The sequence below is a fragment of the Myotis myotis genome, unplaced genomic scaffold, assembly GCF_014108235.1.
Source record: "Myotis myotis isolate mMyoMyo1 unplaced genomic scaffold, mMyoMyo1.p scaffold_m19_p_13, whole genome shotgun sequence".
Taxonomy (NCBI): domain Eukaryota; kingdom Metazoa; phylum Chordata; class Mammalia; order Chiroptera; family Vespertilionidae; genus Myotis; species Myotis myotis.
Genome location: NW_023416317.1, coordinates 37579021 through 37596334, shown reverse-complemented (window position 1 = coordinate 37596334; position 17314 = coordinate 37579021). Strand labels below are relative to the sequence as shown.

At 43.5% G+C, this 17314-nt stretch overlaps 1 protein-coding gene across 3 annotated transcripts in view; it reads right to left on the bottom strand.

Annotated features, from left to right (window-relative positions):
* KAT2B (lysine acetyltransferase 2B) overlaps positions 1-17314 on the bottom strand; it is an 88340-nt gene that overhangs the window by 59637 nt on the left and 11389 nt on the right. For 2 of the 3 annotated variants that reach the window (XM_036332731.1, XM_036332732.1), the window contains exon 2: positions 4553-4679. In XM_036332731.1, the coding sequence (XP_036188624.1) occupies positions 4553-4679 (127 nt within the window). Of the gene's footprint in view, positions 1-4552; positions 4680-7995; positions 8103-17314 lie in introns of those variants that run through there. The other variant, XM_036332734.1, reaches the window with a different exon arrangement.

The following is a 17314-nucleotide window of genomic DNA, read 5'->3' as shown; positions in this document are numbered from 1 at the left end:
ATACCACATGTTTTCACTTATATGTGGTATCTACAGAACAATATAAACAAACAAAACAGATACACATTTACTGATACACAGAACAGACTAATGATTGGAAGAGGGGAGGGGGTTTGAGGACTGGGTGGAAAAAAGATGAAGGGATTAAGAAGGCCAAATTTGTAGTTACAAAATAGTCACAGATATGTGAAGTATAGCATAGACAATATAGTCAATAATATTGTAATAACTATGAATGGTGCCAGATGGGGGTACTAGAACTATTTGGGGGGGGGGGGGGTGGAGGGAGAACACTTTGTAAAGTATATAAAAACAAATAAATGAATAAATAAAATATCCATCTTTAAAAAAGAAGTAATTTGAATGAATAAGAAAAGATGTCTAGCAACTTGCTTAAAATACTCTGGCAATAAAAGAGGAAGGGGAAATGGCAAAAGTAAATAAGGTGATGGGTAGAAACTAGTTCATTAAACTGTTCTTTCTACTTCACATATGTGAAACTTTCATAATAAAAAGCTTCTTAACGGGGAAAAAAGTTTTTCTATATTCTTGATACTGTGGTTTCTACCTTTACATACGTTTGAAACTTTCCATAATAAAAAGTTTTTAAAAGGGCAGAGGTAGGTTGGAGGAAGCATAATCTCAGAAAAAGGTTTTCTACAGCCTTGATACTAAGATGCAATGGCATTCTGGAAGTAATTCCAAGAGTACTTGAAAAGGTGCAGATATGTTAATTTTAAGAAAGCAGACTGAAGTGGGGGAAAGAGGGAGAAAGGAAGAAGGGGATAATATTTTGAAAGTATCTGTATATATAAAAGCCAAGGAACCGGAACAACCAGGAGACTGGTCGCTATGACGTGCACTGCAGCGGCCAACTGGCCTGATCAGCACCCCCCAACCTCCTGTGGTCCCTCCCCGCAGCTGTCCCTGCCCCCAATCGGCACCCCCCACCCTGATCAGGGGCAGGGCCAGCCGGCCAACCTCCCGCATCCCCTCCCCCCACTGGTCTGACCCCAATCAGTTCCCATCAGGGCGCCGGCCAGACCCCACTCGTGCACAAATTCATGCACCAGGCCTCTAGTCTATAATAACCCCAAAACCCTAAGCAAATCACTGTCAGAACTCAACATACATCCTTCCAGATCTTTTCCTGTTTATATATATTAAAATATGTCATATTTTCTAAGCTAATAAAATGAGATTATACTCATGATGCCGTTCTTGAGTCAATATCTATGCATTTTGGAATGACACCCTGAGAGACAGGCATGTGGCAGTCACCACACCAATCAGATCCCCTTCTCTGAACTAATACCCACAGGGATGGAAGCAGCCAGAACAGGATCATCCAGCAGGGCAGAAGGCCCATAAATTGCTGCAGCTGAGATCCTCCACTGAAACCTAATTTCCCTTTGTTTTCAGCTTCTGAGAGCTCCGGGTACCTGTCTTACAAACACTGTTTTCTTATTTAAACTGCACAGAATTTATATCTGTTGTTTGAAGTGGAAGAAGGGCTCATAATAATACATTAATTTGCCAGGCACTTGCCAAAACCGGTTTGGCTCAGTGGATAGAGCGTCGGCCTGCGGACTGAAAGGTCCCAGGTTCAATTCCGGTCAAGGGCATGTACCTGGGTTGCGGGCACATCCCCAGTGGGAGATGTGCAGGAGGCAGCTGATCGATGTTTCTCGCTCATCGATGTTTCTAACTCTCTATCTCTCTCCCTTCCTCTCTGTAAAAAATCAATAAAATATATTTTAAAAAAACAAAATTCCCCAGGCACTGTTCTAAAATCTTTACATGTATTATCTCACTTAATCCTCCAAACAACCTTATGCAGTAGATACTCCATTTCTGAAAAGAGAAAACAGGTCCAGGCAGATTAAATAAAATGCTCCAACTCACAACTATTGGTTGTACAGCCAGCATTTGAACTTGGGCTGGCTGACCCTCTAATTCCTAAACTATAAAACCTCCAATTAAGCTGCTTTATGACCTGCTTTTTTTTGGTTAAGAATATGTTAAGAATATCTTTCTATGTAGTCAAATACATCTTTTTCTAAAGGCCATATTAAATTTCATAACATAGATTTTCCTAATTTAACCAATTACCTCCTACATTGGGAAGTTTAAGTTGTTTTCAGTTTTTTAGTATCATGAGTAAGTATATAATAACTGTCCTCTTGGTTAAACTTGAAGGTACATCTTAACTTACAAATAGGTCAAATTTTTGCAATGGATTTGTCAGGTAAAGGGATCTACACCATTTTTTCCCCCCCCATTCTATTATGCATTGTCAAATAATGATATTTGTTTTCAGAGCCTGATAAGAAATATGAAAGGGAGGCCAGCCGGCATGGCTCAGTGGTTGAGCATCGACCTATGAACCAGGAGGTCACAGTTCGATCCTCGGTCAGGGCACATGCCTGGGTTGTGGGCTCCATCCCCAGTGTGGGGGATGCAGGAGGCAGCCGATCCATGATTCTCTCTCATCACTGATGTTTCCATCCCTTTCTCTCTCTCCCTTCCTCTCTGAAATCAATAAAAATATATATCAAAAAAAGAAATATGAAAGGGACAAAGTTGGCTTTTCTTTATAAAAGACTATTTCTGCCTTTGAGTATCCATGTGTGTTTACATACTCAGAGTAGAGACAATCTGCTCAGCTAAGAGGCTTTAAAAGAACCAAAAAGAGCCGAACCGGTTTGGCTCAGTGGATAGAGCGTCGGCCTGCGGACTGAGGGGTCCCGGGTTCGGTTTCGGTCAAGGGCATGTACCTTGGTTGCGGGCACATCCCCCGTAGGAGGTGTGCAGGAGGCAGCTGATCGATCTCTCTCATCGATGTTTCTAACTCTCTATCCCTCTCCCTTATTCTCTGTAAAAAAATCAATAAAATATATTAAAAAAAAAAAAAAGAAAGGCAAAAAGACTCTGTTTTTCAATGTTAACTGGTGTAGGATAATCGAATTTTCCCAATCAATAGCAAACACAGTTCAAGCCCAATGCGCAAGGAGCTCCTGAGCCCAGCTTCTTATTGCATCATGTTTTCTGAGGCAATTCTAAAGGGCACTCACTCAGGGATCAATTGTGAAAAAAGTGAGTGATAAGCAAAGTTGTTTCTATAACTTCTATAGCCTTTCCTTTGCACTGGGCAGCTTCAAAAATCAGCACCTACATTATGTTAGACACCAGTTAAATCAACACAATGATGGAATTATTTGTGTGTTTACTTCTTTTGTGAGACCGACGTTCTCAGCTTCCTTTTTCAGAAGATGACTCCAGTACAGTAACTTCCTGGGAAGATCAGGCTATCTACTGTTTTGCTCTGTGAGTACCAAGATACTCCCCAGCTGAGTACAAAATAAAACCGCAGACCACGCTGACCTGGAGGGCTGATGCTGTACCATTTCATGTCAGCTGGAAGCTTGTGAGAAAGATGATGTCCTAAAGAAGCCACCTACGTATAAATGGTCAGGCGGAAAATGTCCCTTTAGTGAGAACGCTCTGCCCAGTATGTCCTTGCAATAGTGGACAGTAAACTGGACATAAAGACATTCTTTGGGGCACTGGATAACTGAAGACAAAAACATAAGTATAATCTTCCAACTGGAAGATTTTACGAACTGGAATTTTAATATCTAATAGGGAAAACTACCCCTTAACTTTGATCTACTCAAACAAAATACGGTTTTTAAAAAATATTGATCTTAAAACTATTTACAGGACAAGAACATATTAGCACAGTCCAGTTGAGTAACCCTGGCAGGGTCTATCTTGCCACGGTGACAATGATTATCTCACAGGGACAGATAAAGTTGAAAGGGAAAACTCGAGTCAACATTTACTGAACACAAGCCCTATGAAGAAAGAGCTACCAGATGAAGGAAACTACAGAATATGGAGATAAAATGAAGCATTTCCAGAAAGTCTCGGGAATCAGAAAATAATAACAACAAGAAGACAACAAATCAGCCCTAGCCGGTTTGGCTCAGTGGATAGAGCGTCGGCCTGTGAACTGAAGGGTCCTGGGTTTGATTCCGGTCAGGGGCACATGCCCAAGTTGTGGGCTCGATCCCCAGTGTGGGGCATCAAGGAAGCAGCCGATCAACGATTCTCTCTCATCATTGATGTTTTTCTCTCTCTCTCTCCCTTTCCCTTCCTCTCTGAAATCAATAAAGTATTTAAAAAAAAAAAAAGACAACAAATCAGTTGGTTGAGGTTTCAACCTAAGGGGTCAAAGACTCTCAGGTCCCCATCAGAATGAATCAGGACACTTCACACATCACTCTACCTCGGTCGCCCGTCGTTCATCTCATCTGGCGATAATCCCCACGTCCAAGGCAGCTCTTGAGGGGACGGGGAAGAGGCAGTGCAAACAGTGCAGGGCTTGTCTCTCACTGAAGCCCTCCCCAGCAAATTCATGGGACTCAAGAGACTCTTTTGTTGTTGCCTCAAACAGAGCAAGTTTGGTTAACCCACGGAATTCATGTAAGTTAGGCCTTTCTGGCAACAATGACATGGGTCGAGTTTCCTGGAAGATTGAGGAACTCACCTAGGGCATGGCTACAACTCCGGCAGGATTCTGTTAGGCTGACAATCATCTGCTGCAGATCGGTTCTGGGGGGAGTGGGAGAAGGGTTGGGGTTTTTCCAGCCATTGCATTTACAAGACTCCTCGGCCTAAAAAAGAGAATAGAGCGAGAGAGACAATATTATGCTACAGGCAGGAACAGACTGAATGTTTTACGCGAGAACAATACACGCTGGCTCTGTGACACCTACCCTCTCCACTCCTGACTTTATAATTTTCTAAATATGCACAGGCAACAAAAAGAGAAAAGACAAAGAGGGTGTCCGAATCAAGCATTTTGGGTTTTGTTGTTATTTTGTGGGTTTTCTGCTGGCTGGAATCTGAGTACCGCAGCTCAGACAGCAAACCCAGACGCTTAGTACCAATGCCCCAAGCAAATGCCCATGGAGTGGCCCATTCCAAGGGCGTCCATCCAAAAAGTTTCCCAAAGCGACAAGCCAGACTCCTGAGGTCCCTGAACACAGCTGGGGGCCAGGCCATGGTGAGTCTTGCTGGCTCCATGGCTCCAGCGGCAGGTCTGTCCCAGGGACCAGAAGAAAAACCCATGGGAATGAAATTAGCAATCTAAGGGACACGAAGAGGGACACATCCAGCTGAAGCCACACTTGCAGGCTCTTCCAAGTCCTCTGAGGGCTCCTACCTTTAGGAATGGAGAGGGCCTCGTTATGTAGTCTGGGATTTCTACCCGTGTCTATTTTCCAGGTGTCCTGTATAGAACACTCTTATTTTAGCAACACTTGCTAGAAACATTCCTTCACATTTCCCACTAACTCTTCACACTTCCCTGCCCTCTTAGAGAACAGTGAATGTGATTTAGCCTTTTTGTGGTGACTTGGGTTATGAAGTGGAGGACAAGCATGGAAAGATATCAATTCTTTTCCATTACTCTACCAAGCTACCACATTGAGTACTTCCGGGGTCATAAGGATTGACAGGCTAGCATGCTTGCATTGAGTGAGTCCAGCCATTTATAATTCTTCTACCCATTAGCACTCCACTGCTCTCCCATTTACTTACTACTTCAATTCTGCTGTGGTTGGGAAATCAGGAAATGTTAGAGTAACATGTAACATGTGCTGATTCATTCTGGGTGAGAGCCTTCTATGTACACTGTCCAATAAGGTAGCCACTAGCCACATAAGGCTATTGAGTACTTGAAATGTGGCTAGCCCAAGCTGAAATGTACTGTAGATGTAAAATACATACCAGACTCAGAAGCCTAATGCAAAGATGAAATAAAATACCTCATTAATAATCTTCACATTAATTGTATGTGGGAACATTGGTATTTTAGATACATGGTGTTAAGCAAAGATATTAAAGTTCATTTGACCCGTTTGTTTTCACTTTTTTAATGTGGCTACCGGAATATTTAAAATTACACATATGGTTCACATTATACTTCTACTGGACAGCACTGGCCTGTAAAACAAACTGCATAGATGCTTGTGCTTGGGCTTTGTGTTAGATCTTTGTACCCTCAGTGGTCTTTTCTCCCTGCACTGGTTCCCCACCCCACCCCCTGCCGTGCACCAGATTGCTGAAGTGAGCAGAAGTCTGACTTGTAGAAAATTACACAACGGCTGCTGCCTTGACCTCATACAGAAAGTTCTCCCAAAACAGGGACCGTTTCTGAAGTGTGTAGATGTGTGAAGCGTAAAAAGAATAAATAATTGGCAAGGCAAGAAGGGTCAAGGTGGAAGAAGGAAAATCCTTCCCAGTGGTCCCTGGGAATCTAGCCAGCCTAACCTGATTGCTTTTCACAGTTCATCACAGTGAACACGGAGAGGCAGGACCAAGAGGAGGACCTTACATCAGCAACCACAGCAGCACAACCTCTGATGCGCAATTCACCCTCTGATGCGCAATTCACCCTCTTTTGTTTGGCCAGGCATCAGGCAGCACCTGGTTGCTACCTCCATTGCTCGGTTACTAGGTTGAACTGGGCCTTGAGATTCTCTGCAAGGAGCCCTCCACCTCTGCTGCGACTGGAAGGATCTCAGCGGCCATGTGCTTGAGGAAGACTCTCGTGTGAACTTACACCCCAGAAAGTAGCCCCACGATCCTTCTAGAAATAAAGGAAACCAGCCCCACGGTGGACCACTCCCTTCGTAATCGTGGAATAACTACTTCAAGGGCCTCCCAAAGTCTCCAGCGTTCCTGAGCAGCTGGCTTGATCCGAGTGCCCTTTCCAAAAGGCCTTTGGTTAGAGAAAGAAAAATGATGACAAAACAGCCCCAACAAATCAATTAAGTACAGCAGGTCAAACCTCAAAGGAAAACACTGTAATAGCCAGAGACTTTGAGTTTGGAGAACAGCACTCTAAGCCAGAGAACTCCTATGCATGTGGAGTTAGGAGATATGTGAGACCAGTGAGACTCACCAGAAGCAGTGTGACCGAGGGGAAAGGTGGGGGAGGGGGGTAATAACTCCTTTGTGTTAGCATTTTCTAGGATTTTTGTGAAGAGGACAGAACATATGTAGTTTAAAATTCCTAAATTATCTCTATAAGCAAATATATGATAAATAAAATTACCCTTTCCTTTTTTATTTATGATATTTATCTTAAAAATTCAACCTAGCCCAGCTAGTGTCGCTCAGTGGTTGAGCTTCGACCTATGAACCAGGAGGTCATGGTTCAATTCCAGGTCAGGGCACATGCCCAGGTTGCGGGCTCAATCCCAAGTAGGGGGTATGCAGAGGCAGCCGATCCGTGATTCTCTCTCATCATTGATGTCTCTATCTCTCTCCCTCTCCCTCTCCCTTTTCCTTCCTCTCTGAAATCAATAAAAATATATTCTTTAAAAAAATTATGTAGATTGGTACCACAGACTATTATGCCATCTTTATGGAGAATAAGGCTATTTGTACTGACATGGACAATGTCTAAGTCTTTATCAATGGCAGAAAAGCAAGCTATAGAACAATACATAGCATAAAGTAATTATGCTTTTAAAAATATACTTGAGTAAACAATTTAAATATATATGTATGTGGATATATAGAGGAACTAGGTAGATACATACTTATGTGGGGGGCAAGACTGGGGTAGGGGAAGGGACATTCACATTGTACTATGTATTCTTCTCTATGATACTCATATTCACAGGCTGCTTGCTAATTTTCTTTAACATGGATTCATCTGAAGAAAAAAATTCCGATGACAGTAACACAGCTCAGCATAAATCAGTTGGTGGGAGGGATGGTAGAAACCACATCCTTATCACAAACCACATTTAAGAATTTAAGGATCCAAAACATTTCTCCCTGTAGAGTTGCTTATAAAGCCTCTATCCCCTCACTGAGGTCCAAGCCAAAAAATGACAAGCTTGCAATTCTTGGAGAGACAACACAGATTTTTTTAAAGATTTATAAATTTTAATTTCATTATTGCAACAGACTTACAGCAATCAGCCCAGAAAGAAATTTATGCCATTTCTTGTCTTAACTTGGCAGAGAATAATGGCGGCGTTCGTGGGGGCAGATGAATGGGTGGGTGCAGGGAGCTGATATAGGGTTAAGCCTCGGGACTGACCTGTGGGCAAAGTCACAAACAATTCCCAGCTTAGAGGGCACAGTCCTCTTAGCATAATTACGCTTGACTTTATAACACTCCCTAGATCTTATCTGGGAAGCTAATGGGCTGAGGAAGTGCAGGAAGTATAACCATGGTGTAAACAGTGAAACTCACAAGAATAGTGTAAACAAGTGAAACTCACAAGAACAGTGTAACTTTGGTAACCACTACCTTGTTTACCTCTCACTACAAAATAAAGGCTCAGCTTGCCTTGGGATCTCTCTCTGAGGCCTCAGCCAGGCACAGGGAAGATCCACAGAGACTAAGGAAAGCTAGAGAGTTCTGAACGCTGTCTCCCTGTAAAACATTCATCGACTCCGTCCACACCTTGGGGGACCCCAGCAGGTGGGTCACGAGGGAGACTTGTAATAATAAAGCCTTGTATTTCCCCTACTCAATATAAAAATGTTACATCCCAAACATCAACCACACTTAACTGATGTGTTTGATGAATTCTACCAACAATAAACACTTAGGCTTAAAAATGTAACTGAATACTTTTCTTTCAAAACTGGCTAACTTTGCTTCCTCCACTGAGTCTTGGGATCCCGGCAGCTTTTACAAAGTAGATTTTTATTTGTTTTGTTCAGAACGATGGAGACTTTTCCCAAATGAACAGAAAATTCCCTAAAAACAAAGAGGAGGATGAGGGAGAGAGAGAGGAAAAGAGTGAGGGAGCAAACACAGGGCAGATACTGAGGAGTACAAAAGCTCTGTCAGACACACAGCACTCCAACTGTGTTGGCCAATACATGGCAGCCAGCCACATGCGGATACCAAGCCTTTGAAAGGTGGTAGGCCCAAGTTCAGATGTGCTGTAAGGGTAAGATACTGGATATCAAAGACTTAGAACCAAAAAAGGGGAATGCTAAAATATCTCATTAAAAATTCTTTTACAGCCCTAGCCAGCTTGGCTCAGTGGATAGAGCATTGGCCTGCAGACTGAAGGGTCCCAGGTTTGATTCCGGCCAAGGGCACATGCCTGGGTTGCGGGCTCGATCCCCGGTAGGGGGCGTACCGGAGGCAGCTGATCAATGATTCTCTCTCATCATTGATGTTTCTCTCTCTTCCCTCTCCCTTCCTCTCTGAAATCAATAAAGAAATATTTTTTTTAAAAAAATTCTTTTACAGTGATTACATGTTATAATGCTATTTTGATATTGGGTTAAATAAAAGATGAAATTACTTAAATTGAACTGTTGGGTTTTTCTCATTTTTTTAAATGTGTAGTGGGTTCAACAGTGTCCCCCAAAGTTCATGTCCATCTGGAACCTCAGGATGGGACCTGATTTGGAAACAGATATGATTACTTAGGGTTCTTTTTTAAAAAATGTATTTTTATTAATTTCAGAGAGGAAGGGAAAGGAAGCGAGAGATGGAAACATCAATGATGAGAGAGAATCATTGATCGGCTGCCTCCTTCATGCCCTCTACTGGGGATCGAGCCACAACCTGGGCGTGTGCCCTTGACCAGAATCGAACCGGGACCCTTCAGTCTGCAGACCAGCGCTCTATCCACTCAGCCAAACTGACTAGGGCTACTTAGGGTTCTTGAGATGACATTATCCTGGATTTAGACTGGGCCCTAAAACCAGTAACTGATGTTTTTCTAAGAGAAAGGAAAGGGAGATTTGGACACCTCAAGTCACAAAACACTCATGGAAGGCAGCCATGTGAAGCAGAGGCGGAGACTGGAGCGCTCCATCTATGAGGAACTGCAAGGATGGCCAGGAGCCACCAGATACTAGGAAAACGCAAGGAAGGATTCTCCCCAGAGCCTTCAGGGGGAGCAGGCCCTGCTGACACCTTGACTTCAGACCGCTGGCCTCCAAATCTGTGAATAAAGGAACTTTCTGTTGCTTCATCCACCCTGTTTATGATCATTTGTTATGGTGGCCCCAGAAAACTAATATATCTGGCTACTTGAAAATGTGGTTTATATTATAATCCTATTGGACACCACTATAGAAGGAATCCACGCCCCAAACCCAAGTCTTCGCTAGGGACCCCAACAACTTAGATACAAAACAGTCCCAACAGTTCTTAAGTGGTTCTAAGTGGTTAAAGATATTCCCCATTGAGATAGTTGAAAGTCCCTGGGGCTTTGCTCACTTGTTTTAGAATGTTTTTGGGTAGGATATGAAAAGTACTTCCTACAAGTGTACATATGTCATGCAACACTTCAAAACCCAAGTGCACAACATTTTTAATGCATGTGGGACTTATGGCCCAATTTACTAAAGAGGACACACTTAGTCCTTTAGAAAGCATTCGAACGTTATCCTTTAACTGCCAGCGAAGCATTTCCCACCAGATGTTCCATGTTGCTGCCACCATGCCCTTGGCCTTGGCCTTCCTATCTCCTGTCCATATGTTCAGGCCTGGCCACTGTTCTTTGAGATAAGAGGTCTCCCTTCAAAACACCTTTCCCATGTCTCTCCTTAATGAGGCAAGACAGCTGCTGTCTCAAGGAACTCCCAAGGGGAATGGCCTTGCTGTGTAATAAAGTACCAGCTGAAGGACGGCCTTTTAGGGAGTATGCTGCCAAGCCAATTACTGCAGCAGCTAGCACCCCGGGCACAAGGAGGGGAAGGCTGTCCTGATGACTTCACCTACCCCCAAAGCAAGTCCCTGTACACGTGGCAGAACCACACAAGAAAAGGCCACTGCACTGCTTTCGAGAGGGCTAGGATTAAAATGTTTATGCCACCAAAGGATCCAGGGTGAGGGGTCCAGAGAATGCAACGGACGCTGTCATAGCAGGCAGAAGCCAGGATGGATGGTGAGAAGGCAGCTAAACTGGATAAACAAGTGATCGTGACCCAGATGACAGACAGGGGTGCAGGGCGCCTGCAGTTCACTCGGTGTGAATGAGTAAGATGGGTGTGAAGATATTTGGGTAACATCCAGAACAAAAGAAAGACAGCCAAGCTGTCTAGTAAGATTCTGTCATGCTTCACATACTGGGAAGTCATTATTTACTGGAATACTTAAGCTGGTGACAGGGATGTCTCACAGCAAGAATACACCAACAGGAAATTTATGGAGTAGAACTGTGAGTTCAACATTTAGTAAGCACCTAAAATGAGAAATGCGCTTGAATATTTGTGTGAGGAAGGTATTAATTATTCCCAGCATTCAGAAGACCTAAGATTCTGAGGATATAAGAGACCTGCCTGGGCTTATTCAGTGCACCCTGCAGAAGCACTGAGTGCAGGCAGATAACTGGGCCTGGGGTGGCGTATGGTCCTCACTCCATTTTACTACCTCTCTGCTCCAGGCCGGACAATGGCAGAATGCTTAAAAGTCAGGGACCAAAACAACAGTGAGATACAACTTGACACTGATGAATGATGTTGCTGTGGACATCTGTGTGTCATCACTGTGTGGATGCATGTTTTCATTTCTCTTGGGTTAGAAACTAGGAGTGGGTTTGCCAGGTCATGTGGTAAATTTACGTTTAACATTAAAATACATTTTATTTGAGCCGAAACCGGTTTGGCTCAGTGGATAGAGCGTCGGCCTGCGGACTGAAGGGTCCCAGGTTCGATTCCGGTCAAGGGCATGTACCTGGGTTGCGGGCACATCCCCAGTGGGAAATGTGCAGGAGGCAGCTGATCGATGTTTCTCTCTCATCGATGTTTCTAACTATCTCTCTCCCTTCCTCTCTGTAAAAAATCAATAAAATATATTTTAAAAATAAAAGAAAAGAAAATACATTTTATTTGAGTTGTAAAATACACATCGTGTCCAACCTGGAGCAGAGAGTTAGTGGAAACAACCTGATTGTCGATCAACGGGTGAATGCATAAACAAAATGCAGCATATCCACATATTGGAATATCACTTGGCAATAAAAAAAGAATGAAATGCTGATACATGCTACAACGTGGATGAATCTCAAAAAACATTATGCGAGGGTAGGGGAGGCCAGGAGATTGTCAAGGGCGAGGGGAAAAAAAGGACACATATGTAATACTTTAAGCAATAAAAAAAAAAAAAAAATTAAAAAAGTAAAATAAAAATAAAATAAAAAACATTATGCTAAGTGTAAGAAGCCAGTCACAAAAGACCACATACTGTATAACTCCATTCATATGATTGTCCAGAAAAGGTCAATTTATAGAGATAGAAAGGAGATGAGCAGACTGGAGCTGGGCTACAAATGGGGTTGACCACGAATGAATGCAAACACATTTTGGGGGTGACAGAAACTTTCTAAAGCTGGATTATTATAATTATACAGCTTAGTCAATTTCCTAAAAACCACTTAACTGTACACTTAAAATCGGAGAATTTTATGGCATAGAAATTATACCTTAGTGAAACTGTCTTTTAAAAAGGCAAGAACTGCCCAGCCGGGCATGGCTCAGTGGTTGAGCATCGACCTATGAACCAGGAGATCATGGTTTGGGTCCTGGTCAGGGCACATGCCCGAGTTTCGCGTTGAAACCCCAGTGGGGAATGTGCAGGAGGCAGCCAATCAATGATTCTCTCTCACCATTGATATTTCTAACTCTCTCTCCCTTCCTATCTGAAATCAATAAAAATATATTTTAAAAAATAAGTAAATAAAAAGCAAGAATTTCCCTAACGGTTTGGCTCAGTGGATAGAGTGTCAGCCTGAGGACTAAAGAGTCCCAGGTTTGATTCTGGTCAAGGGCATGTACCTTGGTTGCAGGCTCGATCCCCAGTAGGGTGCATGCAGGAGTCAGCTGATCGATATGTCTCTCTCTCATTTATGTTTCTAACTCTCTATCCCTCTCCCTTTCCCTCTGTAAAATTCAATAAAAAAAAAAATGAAAAGGCAAGAATGGCAAGCAACTGTATCAGCACTTCAAATATGGATCTTCTGCCAAGTGGTCCCAAAGTGCATCCCAAAATTGAGGGTTAATTTCTCCTCACAAATTGAGCTTAATTAATCACATTTGAAAAGGAAAAGAAAAAAAAGACCAGCTCATAGGGATCCTGTCTGTCTTTTTCTGATCTAAAACAGTATCATAGCCGAAACCGGTTTGGCTCAGTGGATAGAGCATCGGCCTGCATACTGAAGGGTCCCAGGTTCGATTCCGGTCAAGGGCATGTACCTGGGTTGCGGGCACATCCCCAGTAGGAGATGTGCAGGAGGCAGCTGATCGATGTTTCTGACTATCTCTCTCCCTTCCTCTCTCTAAAAAAATCAATAAAATATATTTTTTAAAAAAAAAGTATCATAACTTCCAGTGTCTAGGTGGCCATACCTCTGCTGTCAAAATTTGCCTGGGCCAGAGAGAAATAGCAAATAAGAGGCATAAGTGAGTCATAAAGTAGGTTGCCCTGTTTTTAAAATTAGTGGAGAGTTTGAAACAATTAAAACTCGCTAAGAATAAGGCCGTGTGGCTGGTGTTCCTTTTGGGCGCCCTCCCTCAACACCTTTGACTTGCTGACATCCAACTTTCTGGCATGTTCGCAAATTCACTCGAGCTCAGTTGAAATCTAACGTGGATTTCTGTACAGTGACTCGAGCTCCCCTCCTTGAACTGCAGTGTAAAATATAAGCTACAGCTCAGGGTGAGGGAGGGGAGACTAATAATTTCGGGGAAATGACTAAAAGGGGGTGAGGAGTGAGACTGGGATGGAGAGGATTGGGGTAAGAAGGTTTACATTTTCATATGCTACCACCTGAATTTTCCTCTTAGTGGAGTTGCCTGAATTTTCCTCTTAGTGGAGTGCATATATTATAGATAAAAATCTTTTAATCCTATGTTAAAAGCACACCACCACCTGGAGTCTTAGTGGAGTGCATATATTATAGATAAAAATCTTTTAATCCTATGTTAAAAGCACACCACCACACATGCAGTTGTGATCGCAATAAATTTTGTCTTTGCAAGTGAACTGCTTTGGAAGCAGTGTGAGTAAGGCTCTTGAGATTTGCAACCCTGCTTCTCGAACTTGAACCCACTCAGGAATGCCCTAGGAAATCTTGTGGAAATGCAGATTCAGGTTCAGCCGGTTCAGGGTGGGGCCTGAGATTCTGAAACACTGTGAGGAGCAAAGATGTGAAGGGGAAGAAAATGGTCGGGTGGATGTATCAATACTGCTGCCCTCTCCCCACATTATCCTTCCATATCCTTCCACTGAAAGGACTAAGTCATCCTTTCCAGGACATAAACCCCATTTCTTTCTCCACTGGGTGACAATCCTTCCAGGTCACCCAGTTGTACATGGAAGGCCAGCAGACACCATCAAACTACGATTTGAAACTGGGGTTTTAGAAATCCGGGGATTTTTGGCACAAGTGAAAAGAAGAAAGTGGGAGTGGGGGAGGAGGTCTGACCTCGGGAGATCAGATATGCCTGGAATTGAAAGTGAAAACAGACTCCAAGGGAAGAAAAGATCACCCTTTTCTCACTCAGTAGCAGAGGCGTCTCTGAATAGCTTAATTACAAGTGCCATTTGGGTCTGGAAAGCCACAAGAAACAAAAATAATTGAACAGAGTGGTCAAGGATACAGAAAGAGAATGGAGGTGAAGAAATGACCTGGGGCAAAACAAACTGGGTAAAACACCCTATTTGAGAGCTTTCCCATGCTAAGATTAGTCCAACATCAAAGCAACAGAAAACCATGGGGACAGCCCTGCTTGGAGGAAGTCCTAATGCCTAGGCTGGAGGTGAATAAGGAGCTGTCCTTTTTATGCTAAACTAGAGGACCGGTGCACAAAATTCGTGCACTGGGAGGGGAGGGGGGTCCCTCACCCTGGCCTGCGCCCTCTTGCAGTCCAGGAGCCCTACCCCTGAGCTCACCAGCCATGATGAGCAGCACTCCCCCTGTGGGAGCACACTGACCACCAGGAGGCAGCTCCTGTGTTGAGCATCTTCCCCCTGGTGGTCAGAGTGCATCATAGCAACCGGTCGTTCCACCATTCAGTCGATTTGCACATTAGCCTTTCATTATATAGTATAATCAGGTCAGGCTGAATCAATGACCCAGGACCCTCAGGCATTATCTAGAAGGTGCTAGAATGACTCCAGTGCTACTAAATGTCCTAGGGGTGGGCCAGACCCTTCATTATATCTGAGTCACCTCTCCAGGACCAAACCCAAACATGCACCAACTCTGAAAGAGCCTGAGGAGGCCCTGAGTGACAGCAGGGCCAAGAAACTAATGACCCAGAACTCTAAATCCAAGGCAATTCCTGGGCCCTGGTGGTGTTTCTCCCTGGTTAGAGCATCGGCCCTCTCATCCAAGGGTTGCAGGTTCAATTCCCAGTCAAGGGCATGTATCTGGGTTGCAGGTTCAATCCCCGGCCCTGGTTGGGGCACGAGTGGAAGGCAACCAATCGATGTGTCTCTCACATTAAGGTTTCTCTCTTTCTCCCTCCCTTCCTTCCACTCTCTCTAAAAGTCAATGGAAAAAATGTCGTTGGATGAGAATTATCAACAACAATAAAAAAAGAATTCCTGGAATCTCTTTGAACACACACGCACATCTAATCTCAAGACTTTATCGGTGAACTTGCCAAAGCAGTCAGCTCAGTCTGACACTGGAAAGATTTATCAAACTATTTGGCTGGCACCGAGCAGCCCAGACAACCAGCTGACCAACAGGATTTTTCACTTGTCAGCCTGCTGTTTTGGCACCAAGTCAACCGGGATGAGCAAAATAAACAACACCATATATGTTGCTTCCTTGGGCAGCTCACCATCTATCTCATGGTATCAGTCATTATCTGGGCTGATGACTCGCAACTACACATAACCAGTCCAACCTGAAAAACAGAACCTCCAGTCCACATTCCCAACTGCCTGCCTCTGGCATGTGTGCCCAGGAAGTTTTACACTGAGGCCTGCCCTCAACCCCAACCACCTCCTTTGCAACTATCTTGTTCTTTTTACTGGCATCACTGTTCTCCCAGCTCCTGAGGCCCAACTCATCTGCATTCAGTACCTTCATCCTGATTCTTCTTTCAGAGTCTCTCCCAGATAGATACCTTCTCCATTCGCTCAGGGACCCAGGTTAGGCCCTAATCGCCCCTCTAAAGGCACAGCTTCCTCCCCACTGGCAATGCATTGCCACGACCAGCCCTCCTTCTAGCACCCACTGTCTAACACAGTGATGGCGAACCTATGACACGCGTGTCAGAGGTGACACGCGAACTCATTTTTTTGGTTGATTTTTCTTTGTTAAATGGCATTTAAATATATAAAATAAATATCAAAAATATAAATCTTTGTTTTACTATGGTTGCAAATATCAAAAAATTTCTATATGTGACACGGCACCAGAGTTAAGTTAGGGTCTTTCAAAATGCTGACACGCCGGGCTCAAAAGGTTCGCCATCACTGGTCTAACACATCACTCAGCTTGGGGTGGGGGGGGGGGGGGGCATTTAAGAATGTTGTGCATTTCTGTTTGATACTTTCCAAGGAAATTTCAGCCTGCATCATCTTATTTTCTCCTCCCCACAAGCCCATAGGACAAGTAATTCAATGCTTGGAGAAGGGGTGTGGCTTGCCTGAGTTCACCCAGCTGGCAAAGGAGCAAGGAGCCAAAACCTAGAACTCCTCACTGGCACTCTAAATATCTTGTGCCTCCTCCTTCTTAAAGTGCAAAGACACGTTATTCTCAAGTGGATTCGGTTCAAAATTTTCTACCTAAAATTCAAAACCTTCTATCAGTTGATTTACTTCTTCCTTACCTAGTGGATCCTATTTCTCACTATTCCTATTTACTCATTTTTTTCCCTCATTTTTCTTTAGCTTGGCTAGTCTCTTTTGTAAGCTCCAATAATTATGATTTAGCACTGCTTTTTTTTTTTAGCACTGCTTTTAACTGTAGTAATAGCTACCATGTCTTGAGCATTTAGAATGTTCTAGATACTATACCAAACTGCTAAATAATCTCATTCTATCGTCAAAACAACAGCTGACTACTAAGAGACCTACCTAATTTAACACATCCCAAATAGAATGATCCCCACCCACCCCAAACTTGCTTCCCCCATGGTCTTGCTTATCTTGGTAAATGGAACTATCATCCTCTTTCTGTTGCTCAGGCCAGCAACCTAGACATTAGTTCATGTCTGTCTTGTATTTACACATCATCCTCTAACTGCCCGTTGCCACTACACTTACAATATAGCCCCAAATTGTGTGCTTCTCACC